The sequence below is a fragment of the Phascolarctos cinereus genome, unplaced genomic scaffold, assembly GCF_003287225.1.
Source record: "Phascolarctos cinereus isolate Bilbo 61053 unplaced genomic scaffold, phaCin_HiC Scaffold_2;HRSCAF=192, whole genome shotgun sequence".
Classification (NCBI taxonomy): domain Eukaryota; kingdom Metazoa; phylum Chordata; class Mammalia; order Diprotodontia; family Phascolarctidae; genus Phascolarctos; species Phascolarctos cinereus.
Genome location: NW_027555625.1, coordinates 131,230,576 through 131,254,372, shown reverse-complemented (window position 1 = coordinate 131,254,372; position 23,797 = coordinate 131,230,576). Strand labels below are relative to the sequence as shown.

Sequence of the window (23,797 nt, the reverse complement as noted above, 5' to 3'; positions counted from 1 at the left end):
TAATGTGATTGTACATGTATAGGCTATATCAGATTACTTGTCAGCTTGGGAAGGGGGAAGGGAAGAGAGAAAAAAAATTTTGAACTCAAAATCTTATAAAAATGAGTGTTGAAAATGAAAAAAAAAATTTTAATAAAATGGAGAAAAAGATTTTTAAAAATGAATAACAAAAAAAAGTTTTAAACACTCAGTAATTTCCTACTTGACTACATCTATGTTTACATCTCTTACATGTAAGCTTTGGGAAGAGGAAAGTTTTATCTCCTCTTACTTTTAATATCTGAATAAGCAACATTTTGAAATATAGATTGTGAATATTCAGGAGCATCAATGACTTCAACAGCCTTAGGGACTTCTGAGTATAATCAACTTACAGGCCTCAAGAGTGACTTAAAAAAAATTCACAAAGAAACAATGGATTCTATAGCTCCTTGAGTCTGAGAAGGGGCATTTCCTGGAGCTCAGTGTTATCCAGTCTCTCCATGTGTCCCAACAGGATATCAGCAACCTCCTCTGAGAGAAGATTAAATCCTTCTACTTTCAGAAATATTTGAAGGCTTGGACTGCCATACACATCTAAAAAAGGAAGGTATTAAATAAACTACAAGCTCTCTTTCGTGTTTGAATTTGCCTTCTAAACCTCTATTCATTAAAATGGTAGCTTTAAAAGTATCTTTTTCATAATATATGCCAGGAAGTCACGCATTGGGTAGGAGACTAGAATACTTTTAAGATTCTTAAAATCTTAAAGATTAGTATTTAAGATATGATTTTTAAAGATCCTTTCCAACACTGATTCTTTCTCTAAAAATTTTTAGGCATGAATCTCCATCTTTGAACTGTATCCTTTTACACTGGTTGTTAATGCTCTCCTATCTCACCTCCACATCTAAGAATCTTTGGCTTCCTTCACCCATCAGATCTAGCACTCCCACTTTCTATGTGACACATTTTCTGATCCCTCCAGCTGTTAGTGCCAGAGGTATGCTAGGGCCAGCTCCTAGAGTAGCCAATTGTTAAATTTTCATTGTGATGTTTAATACACTATTCTAGCCACTTATTAAGAACATCCTATGTGCCAGGCACTGTGCTCAGTGCTTTATATCTCATTTTACCCTCAAATAAACCCTGGGATATAGGTGCTATTATTATTATCCCCATTTTATAGTTGAGGAAACTGAGGCAAATAGAGGTTAAATGATTTGTCCAAAGACACACGGCTAGTAAGTATCTGAGGCTGGATTTGAACTCAGGTCTTCCTGACTCCAAGTCTAGTGCTCTTTTTCTATTGAAAATAATATAGCATAGAGGTTGTAAATCCTTTTTAAGTAGTATACCAAGGCAGAAAGTGCTCTTGTATTATGCAGTCTCTTTCTGTTCAGGTCATCTTTTTTTCACCAACAGTTCAGCAGTGGAGAAAGTGAGGTTATGCAAAGGCAGCTGGGAAAGTTTATAGGAACTCAATATTTAACAACAGACTCCTTCTCAGCATAGTCATGAAGAGAAATGTAATGGGAATAAGCCAAGAGAAGTGCCAAACAAAGAGGCAAAGAGGCAGGCACTGCCTGCCGGGACAGCTGCCTTGCGTAGGCACCTCCCAATAGTGATTAGCGGGCAGTCTCATGGCCATTTTGGGTGGGGTCTATGACTATTTATTTGTACCGTGCTTCTAAAGCCTGCTCCAATTCATCTTCCACCTGGTCTTGGGCATCAAATCCTCTGTAGATCTTGTGAGTGCCATAATGATGATGACCCTCTCTCAGGCATTGCTGTAAGTATTGCCTGAGTCAAAGCACCACCTTCCCCATGCAGCCATATTGGAGACCCAGTGGAAATCTTTACGTACATTCTTGTGATCACATACTGGGGAATGTTGTAAAGTGAATTCCTGCCCACATATAGGAGAGATTAATTGATCTCTGAGGTACCTTTTAACTCTTTTTCTCGGGTTTTAGCAATATACTTCCCCAAGAACTTGTTCTCATATCTATCCCCTTGAATCTCCTCTCAACCTTAGTTTTGGCACTCATCATGACATTTTATTTGGACTGTATAGTGAAAAAACTTCATGTTTGAACTCCCTGTGTCCAATCTCTTTCTTCAATCCATCTTCTAAAGAGCTGCCAAAATGTTCTTCCAAAAGCACAGGTCTAATCACGTCACTCTAGTGCTTAAAAAAGTTCTTTGGCTCCCTATTGTCTCTGAGTTAAAACATTAATATGTAGCCTGGCATTCAAGGCCCTCCACAAATTGGTTCCAACTTACCTATCCTTCTAGTCTTATTTCATGTTACCCTTCTTCATGCACCTCACATTCCAGATCAATTTGCTTATCAAGTCAACTGAGGTTACTTGGACTACTTGTTCTCCAAACTCAGTATCCCATTTCCTGCTTCCCTATTTTCACATAAGTCCTCCATTATGCCTAAGACATACTTCCTCAACTCTGTAGTTCAGAATCTTTATCTTCCTTCAAAGGTTATGCTCAGATACAAACACCTTCCTTCCCCTGGCTCTTATTACTTCTCTCTCTCTCTCTCTCTTTCCCTCCCTCCCATCAAATCTTTCTAGATTTCAATCAATGTACTTCAATCAATCAAAAATAACTTAATAAACACCTACTTGTGCCAGGCACTGTTCTAGGTGCTGAGGACACAAAGACAAAAGTGAAACAGTCTTTGCCCTCAAGAAGCTTATGCTCTGCTGGGAGAAACAATACGTTACATATGCAAGTAGATACAAAATGTGTACAAAGTAAAACCAAGGTAATTTTAGAGCCAGCAGAAAGAGTTTTTCAAGACACTAGAATTTCTAAGAGGCACAGTGAAGAAAGACTGAATTCCAGGTATGGAGCGGGGCAGTCTGTGCAAAGGCAGAGATGGGAGACAGAACATGTGAAAGATATCAAATGGGGCAATTTGGCTAGAAAGTAGATCCCACTGAAGGGGAGGAATGTATAATTTGTCTGAAAAGGTAGTCTGCAGCCATATAGTAATCTTTCCCTTGAATTATATTTTTCTGTGTACATCCCATACTCCCCAGCAGTGCCTTTCTTCTGAGACTTCTCTCAAATTATCTTGTATATTATCTCTTTTGCACACAGTTGTTTACATGTTGTCTTTCCCTTTAGACTGTGAGCTCCTTGAGAGCAGGCACTGTCTTCTGCCTTTTTTTGTGGCTTTAGCTCTTAGCACAGTGCCTGGCACACAGTAGCCACTTAATAAATGTTTGCTGGTGGTGCAATGTAAGCTGCTGAGGGACCTGGAGGTTTCCAGCTTTGTATCCCTATTGGCTAGCATAGAGCCCTATAGCAGATGCTTATAAATGTTTGTTAAGTTAAAGAGACTCACTTGGGGATTTTATGTTCATTATTCTTGGGGCTAGATATGTGCTCTTTTGAGAAGGGGGTTTTCAGAACCATATGAGGGAGGATGATCTCAAATCTACTGCCAAGATGCCGAAGAACAGATTTTGTAATTAATCACCAAATTCACCAAACCAAGAAACTCCAAAGATGACAGCAGTGGGTCTATTTCTGGAGCTCTGTAGTGAGAACATGATCTCACTGAATTAATTCAATAGGCTTCAAGATACACAATAAACTCTACCCTTATTTGCAAAGAGCAAACAAGCTAGGCTGTTTCCCCAAATGAATGCAGCATAATGTCAAAAGTGACACACCCAGAAGCAATTTATAAAAAGCAATAGAGCTTTAAGTCAGAAGACCCTGATGATCCTTGAAGTCTTCCCCAGATCTAAATCCTAAGATGATGTTTTATTTTTTAGCTTCCAGAAATGAGTTTTGGTCATGGGGTATATTCAAAACTCATGAGAAGTATCTGCCCACATCAATAGTATATGAATCTTAAGGAAACTTTCCTTAGAAAAGATAATTATGAGTCTCCCCACCACAACAAAGGCTGTCTCCATGTGATAGTGCAGTTTTTCTCCCTCTCTCAAAATATGTTGTATTGCAAAGTCATGAGTTTGACATGAACCCATTACTTTAGGGGCCATAAAATGTTCTCATCAAAATGTTGGAAGGAGGCATTTGTGGAATCAAACTGAAGGGCTATGAGGAAGTAGATGTCACCAAAAAACCCAAACCCACCAAAAACCCCTCAAACCAATTCTAATTTATCCTAAAAATAAAAAGTCTCATTAAGTCAATTCTTTCTCTCTAACAGGGTCAGGCTTGACTGCTTCCAAAATAATAATAAGCTGACATTTATGTAATGCCTTAAGGTTTGCTTAGTACTTCATATTACCTCACTTAATCCTTGCAACAACTCTAGGAAGTAGGCATATGGGAATTATTATGCCTCTTTTACATATGAGTGCTCTGAGGGTCAGAAAGAGTGGCAGAGTAAGGGGAGCTGAACACAGGCCTCTGCTGACTCCAAGGGCACTGGGCTTTTCCCTCTACCACATTGCCGCATTTATACAAAGTCAGATTGAATTTTAGTTTTTGGGGTTACTGCAATCATTGCTGAATTAGAACACGAGTGGCTAATAAATCTTTTGACATCATGTTCCTTCTCAAAATGGAACTGCTACAAAACAATACTCATCTCCTGAGAGAATTAAATTGTAATCATCAGGCGTTCTAGGCTGCCTAACTTAATAACACCAGCTCTGTAAGCCAAGCCAGGGCCTAGTCATCATTAAGACCACATTAACAGAATTTGGGGCATCTAGGTGGCAAAGGGCCTGGAGTCACAATTTGGGGCAGCTGGATAGAGTGCCACAGTAGATACAGTGCTCCACCTGGAGTCAGGAAGACTTATCTTCCTAAGTTCAAATCCAGCCTCAGATGCTAGCTGTGTGATGCTGGGGGAGTCACTTAACCCTGTTTACCTCAGTTTCCTCACCTGTAAAATGAGCTGCAGAAGGAAATGGCAAACCACTCCAGTATCTTTGCTAAGAAAACCCCAAATGGGGTCATGAAGGCTCAAACATGACTGAAAAATGATTGAACAAAACAGAATTTGGGCATTGTCAAAAATGTACCTCATTCAATCTTTAACCAAAGCATGAATCCACTCTACAGTATCTGCAAACAAATAATCACCCAGCCTCCATTTGAATACCTCTGATCCTGAAGAACTCAACACTCCTTGGCAAGTCCATTATATTTTCTGGTGTTTTAATAGTTAGGAAAACCTTCTTCCCTATATCCCCTTTCTAGTCAAGGTTATTATGTTAAGGACTTGTGTGGAAACTACTTTCAGCAACTCAGAAGTTCCTGAAACCCATTCTAACATTCATTCTATCCACTAAACCATATAGCCACTTCTTTCTAGTCACTTCTAAATTCTCCTTTGTAAATAATAATGGCTCATGTTTATATACTGCTTTTCTTTACATGCAGGATGTTCTGCACTAAGACTTTTGGAACATCTTTGCAACATCCTGCATATGAGAAATCGATCCTCACAACCATCCTACGAGGTAGGTAAGGACAATTATTGTTGTTCAGTGGTGTCCAACTCTTTGTGACTGAATTTGGTTTTCTCGGAGAAGATACTGGAGTGATTTGCCAGTTCCCTCCCAGCTGCTTGTACAGACGAAGAAACTGAGACAAGTAGGGTTAAATAAATGACTTGCCCCTGTTCAAACAGCTAGTAAGTATCCTTGGCCAGGTTTGAAATCGGAAAGATGAGTCTTCCACTGTGCCACCTAGCTTCTCCCCATTTTATAGATGAAGAAACTTGGTTCAAAGAAACCAAGCCACTTGTTCAAAGTCACATAGCTAGCAAGCAACAAAGTCAATCCTCAAAACCAGTTCCTGTACCTCCAAATCAAGGGAAAACATGATTGTACTCCCTTGGAAGCGATATGATTCCAGAAAACTGGAGGACGGGGCTGGCAAAATCAAAGTCAATAATTATTTCCTCCCCTTTATCCTCCTCCAGTTTGTATTCAAGTAAAGTAATATCATAAGCATATGGTAGGTAGTTAATATATACTTGTGGATTGGAGTATACAATTGTATATTAATGTGCCTTTTGCACAAAGGAAGGAAGCATGGTGCAGTAGTCAAAAGAATTTGAAATTCGGAGTCCTATGTTGGAATCCAACTCTAATTGGCCTCAGTTTCCTCATCCGAGGTCTCCAACAGGGTCTGAAGCTTATAATGGAAATGTGATTATCACAGACCATTTACATTCCACAAGCACTGTGCTTCCTCTTCGAAGGGCAAGGTCAAAGTACCTGCCCCCCCCACTCCCAGACACACAGACACAGACACACACACACACACACACACACATAGAGACAACTACAACTCAGTCTGACCCAGAGTACTTCGTATGTAACTGTCCCACCACACCAGCGGGACACCAAATCCCCACCAGCACCGAGACTCGGCAGGTCTCCCCTCCAGCCCCACCCCCGGAGTGAGCCGGGAGCTCTGGGGGCACCAGGAGCTGCTAAGTGCCTAGGCTAGGCTGCAAACACTGACCAACGGACTGACCGACTGACGGACGCCCAGCGAGGGCGGGGCGGCAGCAGCTGCAGCTGCAGCAGCTGGGCACGTCCCGGCGCTGCCTGGCTCCTCGGGAACCAGCCCTGGCCACCTTCCTTCCCCTCGGGGACCCAGATTGAGGCGTACTCTTGCCACGCTCCGGGAAACAGAAAGGGTATTCCGACTCACACAGGGTCCCTGGGTTTCTGGGGCTTCTCCCCAACCGCGTCTTTCGGGTTCTGGGAGAAGGAGCCTCCCATCTTTTCTTAACTTAGTGCAGAGTTGATTCCCGCTCGGCCCCTCAGCTTGCCCTGCAGCAGGCGGGACTGGAGGCGAGAGGGAGGAAGAGGGGGTGGAGCGGAGGGTGGGAGAGTGGGAGGCGGCAGCCGTTCCTCCGGGTTCTGAGCCCTGCCCCAACCCCAGTAAAAGGCTCCCGGGACCTTCTGGTTGCCTCCCTGCGAGGCAACTGCATTGTCTGATGGGCGGGAGGTGGCCTGAACCGCTGCCAATTTCGCCAGTTGCAGCGTTCGGCCGCCCCAAGCCTACATCACCCAGGGCTGGGGTGAGTGCCCACAGAAGTGAAGGGATAACAGGCCACTAAACAGAGGGGGTGATGTGGCTGCCGGGGCCGGGGCGGGGGGTCATGATAGAAAAAATACAGTATTAAAGTGGGAGTTATTAGCCTGCTGAGGTCACGAATAGATTTCAGAGAACTTGGATGGGCAAAAAAACAAAACAAAACAAGACATCTTTATTTTCACTAACGTCTATTTGAAATTTAGCATTTCCTTCAATTATTTAAAAACACTATTCTGAGAAGAGATCCATAGGCTTTACCAGATTTTTTTTTGGGGGGGGGTGAAGTGTCCACGATACTCTTCCCCAAAAGTTAAGAATCCCTAAATTAAAAGCTGGAATGAACTTTAGAAATGATCTAGCTTGACTCCCTCGTTTGACAAATAAAACTGAGAGCCAGACAACTAAAGTGCCTTGCTCACAATCGCACAGGCAATAGCAGGGAAGAGATTCGAACGCGAAGTCCCGGACTCGGCTACTCAACACATCACAGCTGCGTTGTTTCACGGGGGACCCTCTCATCCAGTGGGTGGAGCAAAGCCCACGAAATCGTTCTCCCTCTCCCCTTTTCCTCCTCAAATGTGACTGAAGACGAGGAGCTGGAGGATAGGATTTCCCTCGGGGGGAAGAAGGGGTGCCTTCTGGACTCCGCAGCAGGTCAATGATGCTTACTCAAGTCCAGGAAGGCTGTTGGTTGGGCGGCTTTCATCACCTTGTAGACCCAGAGGGCTGGAAGATAATCCGTCTGCAGATGGTTCTAGGTAGGCTACCAGAGGCTAACCTTAAAGCGATGTGATACTGTGCAACGAGGTACTGTGGTACTGAGCATTAAGGGTCGGAAGACTGTGGGTTTTAATCTAGGTTTGTCATTTTATTCCTTTTTGGTCTGGGGAAAGTCACTTCACTGGGCTTTAGTTTCCCCAGCTGTACAAGGAGAATTGGATTTCCTTCGCTCCTGGATCTGCTTTCCCTTTGTTTTGGCATCCACTGCCTTTATCCTGGCTCCCGGTCACTGCCACCGCCTGTGGGCTGCCACCGTCATCTTTCAGCACAATCATGCGGTTTCCAGCTTGGCTCAAGAACTCTGCTGCTGTCGGGCAGCTGCAGATTGCCTCTGTTACTACAGACTCCTGTTTCTCACAGTCACCATCCAAAAAACCCTCCCCACCCTGCGCAGCCGGCAGCTAGGTGGCACAACGCATAGAGTGCTCCATCTAGACTCATCTTCCCGATTTCAAATATGGCCTCAGACACTGACTAGCTGTGTGACCCTGGGCAAGTCATTTAACCCTGTTTGCCTCAGTTTCCTGTAAAATCAGCTGGAGGTGGAAATGGCAAGCCACTCCAGTATCTTTGCTTTGTGGCAGCTCAGGTATTATTCTGATCAGAACAGCTGGGAAAGGGAGAGGCTAGATCAACTTATGCCCATACCATATGCTTTAATGGGACCTTTGCAAGCAGGCAATGGAGTCAGTATGTTACAGTGGAAGAAATACTGGATTGGGAGAGTCAGATGACCCAGGTTGGGATTTTGGATCTTCTCCTTTTCTATAATGGGGCAAATCACTTTATCTGTTTAGGTGCTACTTTCTCATATGTAAAATGAAGGGGCTGGACCGGAGGATTTCTGAGGTCCTTATAAGCCTATGACACTTCAAGCTCCAAATGTTATGATCCTACGGTCCTTTAAGGAGATATCCTTGGAGAGAAGCCGGTGCCCCCTTTTCTCCTCTGACCTGCCACCACCCTGTTTCAGTCCCTTACCACCTGGACTATTGCAATAGTCTGCTTATTGGTCTCCCAGATACAAATCTCTCCTCACTCTGGTTTATCCTCCATCCAGCTGTCAAAGTGATCTTCCTAAAATACAGGTCTGACTAAGTCACCCCCTACTCAACAAACTCCACTGGCTCTCTGTCACTTCCAGGATCAAAGTAAATAAAAAAAGAATCTTCTGTCTAGGTTTTAAAACCTGTCACAACCTCTCTTGCCCCTCACTTTTACAAACGTCTTACACCCTCCTCCTCTCCCCTACTCTGCAATCCAGTGACACTGGCCTCTTTGCTGTTCCTTGAACAAGACAATTCATCTCCTGACTGCATTTTTACTGATCCCCCCACCCTCCATCCCTGGGCCATGTCTAGAATTCTCTCCTTCTTCATTTTTGCCTCCTGGCTTCCTTGGCTTCCTTCAAGTTCAGAAAAAATCCCACCTCTTAGGGGCAGCTAGGTGGCACAGTGGATAGAGATCTGGCCTTGAAGTCAGGAGGACCTGAGTTCAAATCCAGCCTTAGACACTTGACACTTACTAGCTGTGTGATCCTGAGCAAGTCACTTAGCCCCGATTGCCTCACCAAAAAGAAAAAAATCTCGCCTTTTCCCAGATCTCCTTTAATGCTAATGGCTTTGCTCTGTTTATTATCTCTAATTTATTCTCTCTCTATATATATATATCTCGCTTGTAGAGTTGTTTTCATGTTGTCTCCTTCATAAGGGGCAGCTAGATGGTGAAGTGAATAGAATGCCAGGCCTAGGGTCGGGAAGACTTATCCTCTGGAGTTAAAATCTGGCCTCAGATTCTTATTAGCTGTGTGACCCTGGCCAAGTCACTTAACCTGTTTGTCTCAGTTTCCTGGTCTGTAAAAATGAGCTGGAGAAGGAAATGGCAAACCACTCCAGTATCTTTGCCAAAAAAACAAAACAAAACCAAACCCTCAAATGGGTTCATGAAGAGTTGGACATGACTGAAAAATGACTGAACAACAACCCTGGTTAGACTATAAGCTCCTTGAGAAGCAGGATTTGCTTTTGTATTCCTAGCACTTAGCACAGTAGCTGGCACATTGTAGATGCTTAATAAATGCTTATTGACTGGCTGCTGAACTATTAGCCTATAATAGTGTGCTACAGTGGGAAGAATATTAGATTTGGAATCAGAACTCCTGGATTTAATTGAGCACAAAATTCTATTACTAAAGATTTGTGATTTCACTTGATGATGCTTTAACCTGTGACCTTAGAGAAGTCATTTAACTTTTCTGGGCCATAGTTTCTTCCATCCATCCCCTTCAGGGACTGGCACGTGTACAGAACATTTCCAAAGGATTCTGTCCATATGGAGAGGCTAAAGTGCCTGTTTCAAGAGAGTGATGATGGTATTAAATGGAAATGCCTTTGAGAGACTATGGAGTATGCATAGACATTCTGCAGCTGGTTCTAATCTTCTAACCACATGGTTAGAAGGTGCCTTTTTTATTGGCTGTATAGCCAGAATCAAGAGTGCCTTGGTCAGTCCGCACTAAGGCCACAAACCACATGACCTTCTGGAAATAAGACCCTGTTCTTTTCTATTTTAGAATCAAGGATTAGTAACTTTGGCATTGCAGCATCCAGGTTTTGCAAATAGCCCAGAATTTGATGCCTCCTGGAATAAAGAGTTACCTTCAAAAATGACCTTTGGGATTCAGCCCAGTAGTAGCTGAGACAAGGACGTTTGGATATGAACTTGGTGGGACCAATGTTAAGAAAAACCCAAGGTAAGCTTGAACCCACTTTACCCAGAGACCAAGGTGAGATAAGGGAAAAGAGCATGAGCCTCTGAGATGTTGAGGGGAAATGTTTGTCCTTTTGTTGTTGCTACATCTTCAAAGCAAATTATCTCCTTGTAAGAACTGATTGATGTTAAAGTGGTCAAATGCAACTGGGTCTCTAGTCACTGGCACCTAATAGTGGAGAAAATACAGTTGGTCTGGCCTGGGGATGGTGGGATTAGAGAAGACACATTCCAAAATCTTCAAGGTACTCCTAACATCCCAAAGGGCAGGTGTAGCTTTTCCAGCTCTGGGGCTGTATGAATGCACTTGTTACATATAAAATAAGAGTTCAGACTAAATCATCTCAAAGGCCTAACTCTAAATTTTAGGGTGCTAAGAATAACCGATAACTGTGTCCCTCTCATCCATTCCCCACACACTCCTCCACCTGCATTTAGACTTCTTTTACCCTTAAACATTTTCTTTGATGTGTCTGACTTCACTTGTATAAAAATGAGAAGAGAGCACCCATTCAATGCATTTTGCTCAGATCCTTGCCCCTCCCCTCCAGAAGGATGTAATCCAGGCTCTGGGTCTAGGGAAATGAAGTGTCTGATTACTGCCCTGACTCTACCTCATCCATTTGTTTTGGTTCTATCAGGTAGCCTATGGAGAGAAGCTAGAAGTCAGACCTATATAACATCTTCCTCTTTTAATAGTCAGTCCTAATCTGTACCCTTTGGGTATTTCAGGAGAAAATGGAGAATTATAATTAAAACCATTCTACCATACTCCTCAGGTCTAATCAATCAGTCAATTGATCAATAAATACTTAGTAAGCCATTTAAATAAAGTGTTTTCTTTGGCATTAGCCTTTGATATTTTGCTCTTGCTTCATTTACCTGTTAGTCAGAAGGAAGAATGTTCCAGCACCTAAGGACAATCCCTGGTACTTCGTTTCCTTATTTATATAATTGGGGGAATTAGATGAGATGATTCCAAAGGTCCTTTCCAGCTCTGACAATCCTATGATTTTATCCTCTTGCCTTGTAACCCCTGGGACTGGGAGGAAATGAAATCAGGTAAAATGCACAAGCCTATACTATAATTCAATTGTCTATGCCAAGTATTTTCTGCTTGGGGCTAAACTTTAAATTTCCTCTGATAATCCATCCACTAAGCCTTCATTCTGAAGAATGCCACCTTGGGACAGCTGAACTACTTTCAGAAAAATGTGATCCAGTTCTCTTTGGCTTCCTTATTTTCAGATAATGCTATCAACACATGCAAAAAGTAGGGAAAAAAAAGATCAGCTGGACCATTTTCAATTCAATTTGATTGAAGAAGCAATTATTACACACTTACTACATACAAGTCACAGTGAGAATTTTGTATGTACTACATCTTTCATTCAGCTGTGTAATAATAGAGATATGTACTAGTACAAAATGTCAGTTGCAGAAATACTGCTGCATGGTCCCTACTCATGCCCTTACTGAGGATGCTCTTGTGATTCTCATGAAACTTGAAGAAGTGGCTATAAAGGTTGATAGATGTTGATTTTTTTCTAGGTCACTCTTTTTCCCCCAATATTAATAAGGTGCAAGATTTTTTCCCCATGAATTTAGTATCTCCACCTCCTTCAGATACCTTGTGAATCAATCCATCAATGCCCTCAAAATTAGGTCACCTACAGCCTAGATCTCCTCTATGCACACTTAATCTAATTCAGCTGCTCTTTCCATATTTATTCTCTTTAGGGCTATTTCTACTTCTTCTGTATGAGAAGTTCTTAACCTTCTTTTTGTGCTTTGGACTCCTTTGTCAATATGGTGAAGCCTGTGTACCTCTTTCCCAATAATGTTTGTCAAGGCATAAAATACAGTACATAGAATTACAAAGGAAGGCAATTATATTAAGATGAAACTATTTTTTTCTATCTAATTTCATGAACCCCTAGAGTGGACCCCAGGTTAATAACCCCTGTTCCATAGGCACATCTGGGACTTATCATTCTTTTTTTTTTTAAAGCAGTTATTCCAGTAGAGCAAAATGGTGTTTTAAAGCCTCTCTTTCAACAAGGTGTCTCTTATCCTATATTAAAATTATTCAAGATTCCTTGAAAAATATGCATCCCTAGTAGTTACCATGGAAACCTGATGGGCCAGGTATCCGCCTACAGTCAGGCAGACTACCCAGAATTCCCCTTGCTACAGCAGTTTTGTTCTTGACATTGAATGGACTTAAAGAAGTCCATTTATTTACTTATTTATTTTTTGCTTTTGGTGAGGCAATCGAGTTAAGTGACTTGCCCAGGGTCACACAAGTAGTAAGTGCCTGAAGCCAGATCTCAGGTCCTCCTGACTCAGGCTGGAGCTCTATCCCTTGCACCACTTAGCTGCCCCATTGAATGGACTTCTAAAAAGAGAATGAGGAGTCTCCACTTTGCCTAAGGAACCTCTGAGGAAGGAGTAAATACCAGGACATATCTTGCCATTAGAGCAGGAAACAGTCTTAGTGGGTGGTCATCACCTGAGCTCTCAGGGAGACTATAGACCTAAGGCTCAGAGGGAAGCGGGTGCGGAAAGGTGTAGACCATTCAAAACTGCAACTTGAGTGGGGTAAATTAGCAACCAAGCAAAAACCATCAGGAGTAAGGCAGTGACAAACCAGCCCTGAGGCTATTGAGGATTACCAATCCCATTTATGACACCCCCTCCTCCAATTTTTCTTTCCTCCAACGCTGTCATGGGGGGAAACCATTTTTCCATTTACCAAAAAATCCTTTACTTTCTGCTTTCCCCCTTCTGATTCATGGGAGAAGGGCTGGAGAGGAAAAAAGGCAATTTTTGTCCCCTTTTAGTTCCTATAAATGGTTTTCAGGCAAGTTATATTTTAATGGCTTACTTTCGATTTCTGTGCTATCTAAATAGTTATTATAAAAACTTGATGGAACTGTTTATTGTTTGTGTGGAGTAAAAAAGTGATGATGAGAACTAAAATCCTTTAAGAGACAGTTGATATTTTTTTTCGGTGCAAACTGGTGATGGGGGTGGGGGCAGAGCCAATTACAGAGCAAGAGAGACTCCATGTAATTTATTAGCAATATATTGGTGATTATTCAAGCCCTTGACATTAGCTTGTTTTTTTTTAATGAACTTAATGTGAGAAAAAAAGGTGCTGAGAAAACTGACCTGTGAAGAAAGCCTGAGGATGCTTTGTTGTGGGCCTGCAGCAGCCTTGCTGAAAGCCTGGCCTTAGCAGAAGTGGAGTAATTTGGAGAAATGTATGAATTTTAACAAGGGTTGGCTAGCAGCTATTGCTTTCAGTTAGAGCTGCTGCTATTGCTCACACTCTCCCCCTAGTGGTCAGATATAGAATAACAGAACTTGTTCAGTCCTTTCAGACTCTTGTGTGATCCGATTGGGGTTTTCTTGGCAAAGATATTGGAGTGGTTTGCCATTTCCTTCTTCAGTTCATTTTACAGATAAGGAAACTGAGGCAAACAGGGTTGTGACTTGCCCAGGGTCACACAGCTAATAAGCATTGTATTTGAGGCTGGATTTGAATTCCAGAAGATGAATTTTCCTGGCTCCAAGGTTGGCATTCTATCTACAACACTACCTAGCTGCCCCTAACAACAGAGACAACCTTGTTCAATGACCCTCTGATCTTTTTTTTTGAAGCAGTTGACTTGGTAGAACAAAATATCGTCTTAAGCAAGGCATAAACAAAAAGAAGCGTACTCATAAAAGATGTTCATCAGTCGTGGAGGAGATCCAGGACAGAGTTCAAGTCGGTAGTAAGGATAGAGTGCTGGGCCTGGAGTCAGGAAGACTTGAGCTCAAATGTGACTCAGATATTAGCTCTGTGACTTTGTGCAAGTTACTTCGCCTCTAATTGCCTCAGTTTCCTCAACTGTAAAATGGAGATAATAATAGTACCTACCTCCCAGGGTTGTAGTGAGGGTCAAATGAGAGAATATTTGTGAAGCACTTAGCACAGTGCCTGGCACATAGTAGGTGCTATATAAATGCTAGCTATCATTATCATCCTTATCGTTATTGTTACCAAGTTGGAGAGGGATTTTCTGTGGATGATGAGGTCATCCAGATGTTCCTGTTTGCAGGTGACATTGTGCTCATTGTGTTAAGTCCCCAAACATTACAGAGCCTCATGGAAGAGATCTATAACCACTGAAAAATATTTTATTCTAGAGACAATAGGGAGCCACTGAAACTTCTTGAGTAGGGGAGTGACATGTTCAGATCTGTGCTTTGGGAATAGCAATTTGACAACTGTGTGAAAAATAGATTATATTTAGAAGCAGCCTAGCATAGTGAATGGAGAGCTGGCATCAGTCAGGAAGACCTGGGTTCAAATTCTGATTCTGATGCATACCTCAAAACCCTGGGCAAGGCACTTAATCTCTTGATACCCCTAGGCAACTTTATAAATTGCAAAGCAGTTGCTGATCTGGTTCTGTAGAAGGAGCTTCCTCAGTCTACATCAGTGAAATCACATATCTAATGCTAGAGAGAGAGAAAGAGAGAGAGAGGAGAGAGAGAGAGAGAGAGAGAGAGAGAGAGAGAGAGAGAGAGAGAGAGAGAGAGGAAGAGGAAGAGGAAGAGGAAGAGGATAAGAGAGGGAAAAGACTAAAGGGAGGGAGACCAGTGAAGCTAAGTCCAGTAGTCCAGGCAAGAGGGGATGAGGGCTGACTAGAGTCATAGTTGTATGAGTGAAGACAAGGGGATAGATGGAAGAGATAGTATGAGGGCAGCTAGGTGATGCAGTGCATAGAGCACTGGCCCTGTAGTCAGGAGGACCTGAGTTCAAATCCATCCTCAGACACTTGATATACTTGATACTTACTAGCTGTGTGACCCTGGGCAAGTTACTTATCCCCATTGCCTAGCCAAAAAAAAAAAAAAGATAGTGTGGAGGTCAATCCACAGACCTTGGAAACTAATTGGATATGAAAGGTAAGGGAGAAGGAAGAAGCAAGGATGATTATGAGAATAAGAACCTAGGGACTGGAAGGATAATGAATGGTGTCCCCCACAGAAACAGGAAAAATTGGAAAATTAATGAGTTTTTTTGGAGGGAGGGTCAGGGATGTCAGGATGAAGGGGGTAAGAGAATTTCAGTTTTGGAATTCCCATGGAGATTCCAGATAGAGATGTCCAATAGTTATACAGGAATACAGTTCAGAAAAGACTTGAACACTGGACTTGTAAAATGGAGAGTTGTCTGAGTAGAGACAGCTGAACCCATGGGAACTGAGAAGACCAAAGAGAGAGAGGAGAGACAGAGTAGAAGAGGGCAAGGCCAAAGTCCTGGAGGGCACCCACATCTAAGCATGTGGGACATGGGCAGATGGTGATCCAGCAAAGAACGCTGGGAGGAGAACAGGAGGGAGCAGGGACATGGAAACTTGGGGAGGAGCGAGTCTAGGAGGAGAGGGTGGTCAGCGACATAGCCCCTGCGTAGAGGGCTTCTGAGGAGGGCGGGACCCTTCTCCTCCATGGCAGCTGCCCTCAACACTTGACCAGAATTTGAATGTGTATTTCCTGGGAGAAGGAGAACATGATATTTACTTTCATAATTCACTTTCTTCTTATTTTTATTCCTACATAGTGGTTCAGTGATAGAGTGACCTTGTATGCTTTTCATTTAAGTTATTGATTAAATTTTTTTCATATGTTTAACATAATTGTATGTGTATAACCTATATCAGATTGCTTGCTGTCTTGGGGAGGGGAAGGGACGGGAGGTAGGGAGGGAGAAAAATTTGGAGCTCAAAATCCTACAAAAATAAATGTTGAAAGCTATCTTTACATGTAATCGGGAAAAAAGTAAAATACTATTAAGTGTAAAAAAATTTTTTTCCGACCTTGGCCATTCATTGTCAGAATGGACTTTGCCTATAACTCAAACTTTTAGGACTTGGTGACTATAGACACCTGCCTCAAATATTGGCTACTTCTGTTTCCTTAAAACAGTAACAATAACAACAAACCCCATTAAAAATGGCTTTTATTTACCTGGTGACCTGGAAGGCGCTCAGTTTATTTAACATGGGTGTCTCCCACTTTCAAAGCCAGAGAGGGAAACAACCCTCCCAGAACACTCCTTGTCCTCACTCTCCAAATTCATTGCTCTCCACCCACTAACACAAGAGGTTCCTGACTCCCCAAGAAAAGCAGATCTGGATTGCCTCTGGCTAGCAAGAACTCTGGGCTTGCTTTCATAAGAAATTCTTAAATTGAAGCGGGGGGAGTTCCTTGATTTTAAACAACACGTACATTTAAAAATAGAATCAGAAACATAAAAATTATTGTCATTGTTTTGGGCCAGTTTAATTGTGTGTAGATGCTGAAATTCAGCAGAGCTAGTCAAATCATCTACAGGCATTTTACTAAGCACCTTCTATGGGTCAGGCACTGTACTAAGTGCTAGGGATACAAAGAAAACCAAAAATTATCTCTGCCCTGGAGGAACAGGGAGGGGGTGGCCGGGGCGGGGGGGGGGGGGGGGGGGGGGAGAACATGCAAACAACTCTATAAACAACATAGGAACAGGATAAATGGGAGATAATCAGTAGAGTGGAAAGGAAGGAAATAAGAATTTCTATGGTACCTACCATGTTCCAGGACTGTGGTCCTCACAACAACCTTGGGAGGTAGATGCTGATATTTTCTCGTTTTACAGTTGAGGAAACAGGCAAACAGAGGTTAAGTGACTTGCACAGCTATTAAGTGTGAGGCCAGATTTGAACTCGGGGCTTCCTGACCCCAAGTCATGTCCTTTATCCCCTGGGCTACCTAGCTGTCTTAGGTTCTTTGAGCCTCATAACAACATTGTGAGGTAGGTATTACAGATATTATACCCATTTTCAGATGGAGAAACTGAGGTTCATAGGGGTTAATTAACTTGCTCATGATTGCACTGTTAGTAATTGTCAGGAGTATAATCTAACCCGTCTTTCTAACTCCCCAGTCTAATGTCCTGTTCACTTCTTAATGTTGCCTCTTGAAATTATGCGATAGTTAGGATCACAGGATTTTAGATCTGGTAAAGATCTTAGAGGTCTTTCACTTTAATTCCTTTATTTTATAGATAAGGAAATCAAGCCCCTAGAGCCAGAGAATCATAGGATTTATTGCTGGAAGTGACCACAGAGGTCATCCAGTCCATACACTTAATTTTACGCATAAGAAAACTGAAGCCCAGAGAGGTTCAGTCACATAGATGGCAGGGGAGGTCCTCTGACTTCAGATACATTGCTTTTTTCCATTGCCTCATATGTTCCTTGAGCGAAATGATCTGCTAAATCCAAAGGGACAAAAGAGCTAGGATTCAAACCCCAGCGTTCAAATCTGTTATATGTAGCTGCCTGTGTGAGAAAATCATTTCCCCTTTCAGGGCCTCAGTTTGGATATTGAGGGTGAAAGAAACTAGAAGTTAAGGATAACACGTAGGTTGTGAGCCTGGGTGACTAAGTGGATGGTGATTTCTTTGACAGAGAAGTTAGGAAGAGGGGAGAGTTTTTTTTGGGGGGGTATTTAATATAGAGGCAGCTAGGTGGTACAGTAGATAGAGTGCCAGGCCAAGAGTCAGGAAGACTCATCTTCCTGAGTTCAAATCTGGCCTTAGGCACTTATTAGCTGTGTGACCTGGGCAAGTCACTTAACCCTGTTTGCCTCAGTTTCTTCCTCTGTCAAATGAGCTAGAGAAGGAAATTGCAAACCACTCCAGTGTCTTTGCTAAGAACACCCCAAATGGGGTCAGAAAGAATCAGACACAGCTGAAAAGGACTGAGTAATAACAAAGATGATGAGTTCAGTTTCAGACACGTTGAGTTTGAAAGATCAGAAGGAAGCCTATTTTAAATCAAACGTCTAAGGAAAGTCAAGGTAAAAAAATGAATTCCATATTGTTTGGTATTCTAGGCTGTACTCAGAGGGCAGGGAGGGACGGTAGTTATTTATCTTAGCTTTGTGGGAGTCGGAAAGTCCTGCCAAGTCACAGGAACACTGCTTCTAGCTAAAACAAGCATCTGACCTTAAGAAGAGGACTTTTGAACAAAAGCAACTCCAAGAGTGGGTAGAATCGAATAAATATAGCAGCCCTGACCCCAGCAGGCTGGAATAGTCAGCCACTCTGCAAACTGAGGCCAGGGCCCACACTGGAATGATGATTGTGCATCAGCTGATGAGATGTGATTCATGGCGTTGGAAAATGACAGGTCTAATGGAGTGGAAACCCAAGCCAAAGGCTGCTTTGGCAACAGTTACTCAGTGTCATCCATATCTGCATAAGTGCTGCTCTCTCTCTCTCCCTCCCCTGCCCCAGTCCCAATTGGGAGGCACTTTGGATGACTTTTTTTTTTTAACCTGGACTTGTTTCATCAGTAAAGGGAGAGGTTCAGGCTAAGTACTTCTGCCTATGTTGATCAGCACCTTCTTTGTAATTTATGGTCTTAGAAGGTTGCCTGGGACAGTTAGAAGTTAAGTGACTTACCCAGGGTCACATAGCTTGGAAGGAATAGTGGTTTCTTCAACTTGGTCACTTATTAACCATGTGACTTCGGCAAGTACTCTCACACACAGCACTACATAAAAGTCAGTTATTAATGTATTTTTCTCCATTGGAGTGGCATTGTGAATTAGTGGGTAGAGAACTGCCTAATGAGTCTGGGACAGCTGGATTCAAGTCTCACTTCTGGCACACATTGGCTGTATGCCCCTGGGCAAGTACCTTAACCTCTGCGTGCCCCTGGTAACTATTGAAGACTTCTTGTTGTTCAGTCCTTTTTGGTGTTTCAGTCCTGTCTGACTCTTCCTGATCACATCTGGGGTTTTCTTGGCATAGATACAGGAGTGATTTGCCATTTCCTTCTCTGTCTTATTTTACAGAGGAGGAAACTGAGGCAAACAGGGTTAAGTGACTTGCCAGGGTCACACAGCTCTAAGTGGCTGAGGCCATATTTGAACTCAGGAAGAGGAATCTGCCTAACTCCAGGTCAGACGCTCTATCCCCTGCACCACCTAGTTGCCCATCTCTAAGACTATAAGTTGCCAAGTAGGTGCCAGTCTACCCTGGAAGAAATTTCTCAATGGGAGATTCCCCAAACCAATGAAATCACAAGTATTAAAAAAAGTCCATTTTACAGGTAAGGAAACGGACTCATCAAGGGGTTGCAACTTGTCCAAGGTTGCAGAGCTAATAAGTGGCCAAAGCTAGGACTCAAATCCAAGTCTCTTGGTTCCAAGTCAAATGAGTATTAATTCTGTTCCGCCGTAGCTGGCTCGTTCTCACTCACTCGTTCAGGTCTTCATGTCCCACGCAAAGTGCTCAGAACTCCTCCTTACTGTTATAGCTCTATCCCTTGGCATTTATTTACTCCCCTCTTACGTGGACCATTCTGTGATACTCTGACTGAGGTAGCTACACTAAATAAGTCAGCTTCCTCTTCTGTGAGACAATTCTTCAAATGCTTACAGAGTAGTGCAGAATCTGCTAAGCTAAACTCTAGAAGTTAAACATTCCAGTTCCTTCAATTATATTATTTATTAGCCATCTAACTGTGGTATGTCACAACAACAACAACGATAATAACTAACATTTATATAGCACTTTAACATTTGCAAAGCATTTTACATATGTTACCTCATTATAGACTCTTATCCTGTGAGTTAAGTGCTATTATTATCCCCATTGTACAGGTAAGGAAGTGGAGGCTGAGAGAGGCTAAGTGACTTGCTCAGGGTCACACAGCTAGTTGAGTGTCTTCCTGATGCCAAGCTCAGCACTTCTAACCACTACTCCAACTAGCTGTCTTAGTTTCTTCATCTATAAAATAATACTTGGAAATTAAACTTGAACCACTCCCCAAGCAGGATAGTGCTTTTTGAGAAAAGTACTTCGTATAGCACAAAGCCCTATAGAAATGTGAATGATAATGAGTAATGATATTTTTGTTGTTGTTCAGTCACTCAGTTTTGTCTGACTTTTCATGACCCTGTGGACCACAGCACTAATACTATCTGTGGCATTTTCTTGGCAAAGATACTGGAATAGTTTGCCATTTCCTTCTCTAATTGATATTATTATTATCTGCTTTTGTGATTCAGAGGGACAGGAGATCTGTAGACATTCTTTGGATAATGTTCAACCAATTGTGAATCCATTTAACCATCTGTCTCATCATTCAACCCACTTTTCTTCACTGTGTTTTTCTGCTGGTGTCATGACTATGACCTACCCCAATACCAATGTCTGTGGTCTATCATATGTTATTAGATAAGCCTTGGTTAAAATTATTCATGGTAGGAATCTAGTGTCATAAATAGCCTGGTACAGTGTAAAGAGCACAGGATTAGGAATATGTATGACCACGACAGTTCACTTTGCCTTTCTGTTCCTCAGTTTCCCCATCTGTAAAATGTAAGGGGATTGGACTAAATGATCTCTAACATCTCCTCCGTTACGGTCCCATGATTCTAGTCCTGGTTGTCTCTTTAATTCATTGTATAACCTCTGATGACTCATTTGGTGGACCTTTCTTTCTCAACTGTGAGACAGAAGGGTTGGAGTAGTTCTTTTCGTCTTTTGCATCTCCTTTGAATCTCCAGAATTCTGTGATTCTGTTTTTGGAAACAAGAATGGAGCTAGCCAAAGAAGCACAAATTATCAGAGTTCAGAGGGACCTCTAAGACCTAAATGGTCCAACCTGCACCTGAAAAGAAATCCTCCCTACAACATTTCTCATATCCAGATTGAAGAGTTCTAACAATGGGGAGCTTACTATCTACCAAGACAGCCCATTCCAGTTTTGGGCAGTTTTAATTATTAGGGAGTTTTTCCTTTAGATTGAGTCAAAATCTGCCTCAAGAATGTCTAACTTTAGTTGAGTCTTTTTTTTCTTCCTTTTTTGGCTAGGCAGTGGGGTTAAAGTGACTTGCCCAGGGTCACACAGTTAGTGTCAAGTGTCTAAGGTCGGATTTGAACTCAGGTCCTCCTGACTCCAGGGCCAGTGCTCTATCCACTGCACCACCTAGCTGCCCCGAGAATGTCTAACTGTTGCTCCTAGTTCTGGTCTCTGGGGCCAAATGGAACAATCTAATCCCCCTGCAGGTACCAACTCTTCAAACACTTGAAGACAGTCCCTGGACTGGATTCTCCTGTTGCTATTGTGATGATTTCTCAGGAAGCAACCCCATTCCCTATACCACCATCCTGTCTCCCACAGTGCTTTTCTTCCAGACTCTTGGTGAAAATTTGTTGACAAGCCAATGTGGTTTCATTATGGGACTAATATAAAGCTATCACGTTGTCAGACAGATTGATGAGGTAATCGAGTCAGAGAACCACAGAATCATAGGAGGCAGCTTCTAGAACACTAAGGCCCACGGAGGTTACTCAGGGGTCTCACAGGTAGCAAGCTGGAGTTCGAAGTCTTTGCCTCAAAATTCCAGTACTCTTTCCTCTGTACACACTGAAGGGACCTCTTACAACTTATGATCTCCAAAGTTTGGGTGTTACTTTCAACAAGGGCAGGGAATTCCAAACCACTGGCCCCAAGACAATTGCATCCAGAAAATCCTCTGGTGTCTGTCCTACTTGCTCCTTACTTTTCACCAGAGTACCACTTACCTGAAAATTTTTATTTCCTCCCACTAATCCCTGGACAGTATAGTCATGGACTTGTAATGTACCTTATGGCCTCCAGATTTTCTTTCAGTTCTAGATCTATGATCATATGACCTGAATGGCCTTTTGTTTCTTTGAGTTGGAAAGTGTCCCTGAAATGTTTATCATTCATGAGACCAGAAAATGCTTCATCAGCTGAAACCTGCTTACAGCAATAAACTGCTGTTCATTGACTGAATCATACCTGGGCCTCCCTTTCCACATCACATAGCTCTGCCTTGTCGCTGTGCAGGAGGAGTGTGCAGTGCATGCTGGTTAGCCGGCTGTCCAGAGAAAAGAAACTGACTGTACTCCCAGGCATGCCAGAGAACAGAAAGTGAGACTGGAAAACCAGACTAGAGGATGAGAGCATTAGATCAGAGAACTGTGGAAGCGAGTTGCTAGAAAAGGTACTCACTCAGGAGTCCAGGTAGCAATCTGAACAGCAGCACCCTTGCTTCTTCTTAGGAAAACTTGTGGGCCACAAGCAGCTGGTCACAACTGGTTGCTTTCCTCCCGCATCTCCAGCAAATAAACTCACAAGCTGCCCCTGGAAAGGGTCTGCTGCCCGGAATGAAGCAGATGGTAATAATTAGCCAGAAAGTCATTGCGTGGAAAGTTCCATATCCAAGGACGGCCCCTGGTGAGCAATGGACACAGCAAGACCTGCTTAGTTGCCTAGGGGTATTTCACTCTCACTCTCCTGGGGGAGGTGACTCAATATTGTGTCTGCTTCTTATTGTGTGACTCAATATTGTGTCCGTACCTCCTTGAAACCTCCTTTCAAAAAATCCCTTTAATTGTAGGTGAGACCAAAAAACAAGGTTTACTTGTTTCTCCTCTAGGGCTGCGAAACCTAGAAAGAGCTGGGAGTTGCTTTAAGGATAGTTGACAGAGTTTGGGGAGAAGAGATGGAAGGAGGGGGCAGAATTTGGGATAGTTGTGGGGATAAGTTGCAGAGTTAGGAGACAAGTGAAAGGGTTTGGGGACAAGTGATAGTCTGGAGAGAGGTGAGAGTCTAAGGACAAAAGACATAGATGATTTGGAGACAGCACAAATAGCACCGATTTTCACCTTGCTTTGGGATTTGTGCACCCAGATCCACCACAGACTTATTTTGGGGAATGACCTGTGTTTGTAAATAAGAGTAAAACTTTCTCCTAGTTTGAATTGTTGGTCCATTGTCCTCCTGAAAGACTAAAGCGCTATGGAATCAGAGCCTGAATTCTAAGTAGGCAGTGTAAAAAACATTTATTTTTAATAACTTTGGGGGAGCTAGGAAAACTATATGTTTCCCCCCCCAAATTTTCTACCAGCTACTAGATAATGCCCGATATTATTGCTAGAGTTTCATCTTTTTAACTTGAAACCCAGGAAAATACCTGTGGGAGGTATTTTTTGTTGTTATCAATCACTTACATCTTAGTATGAATAAAAATCTCTCTAGAGGAGAATGAACAGACAAAAGCTTAGAGGGGATTATTGAAATATTTTTATGGTACTTTAAGCATCGAAGTTAATATATTACAG

General features: G+C 42.5%; 1 protein-coding gene across 4 annotated transcripts in view; it reads right to left on the bottom strand.

Annotated features, from left to right (window-relative positions):
• TACC1 (transforming acidic coiled-coil containing protein 1) overlaps positions 1 to 23,797 on the bottom strand; it is a 178,473-nt gene that overhangs the window by 136,578 nt on the left and 18,098 nt on the right. The window contains exon 2 of one of the 4 annotated variants that reach the window (XM_078149588.1): positions 22,686 to 22,831. Coding sequence is in view for 1 of the 4 variants with exons in the window: in XM_020985234.2 (XP_020840893.1) it covers positions 6,655 to 6,725 (71 nt within the window). In the remaining 3 variants the exon portion in view is untranslated. Of the gene's footprint in view, positions 1 to 6,654; positions 6,782 to 22,685; positions 22,832 to 23,797 lie in introns of those variants that run through there. The other 3 variants (XM_078149589.1, XM_020985234.2, XM_078149590.1) reach the window with 3 other exon arrangements.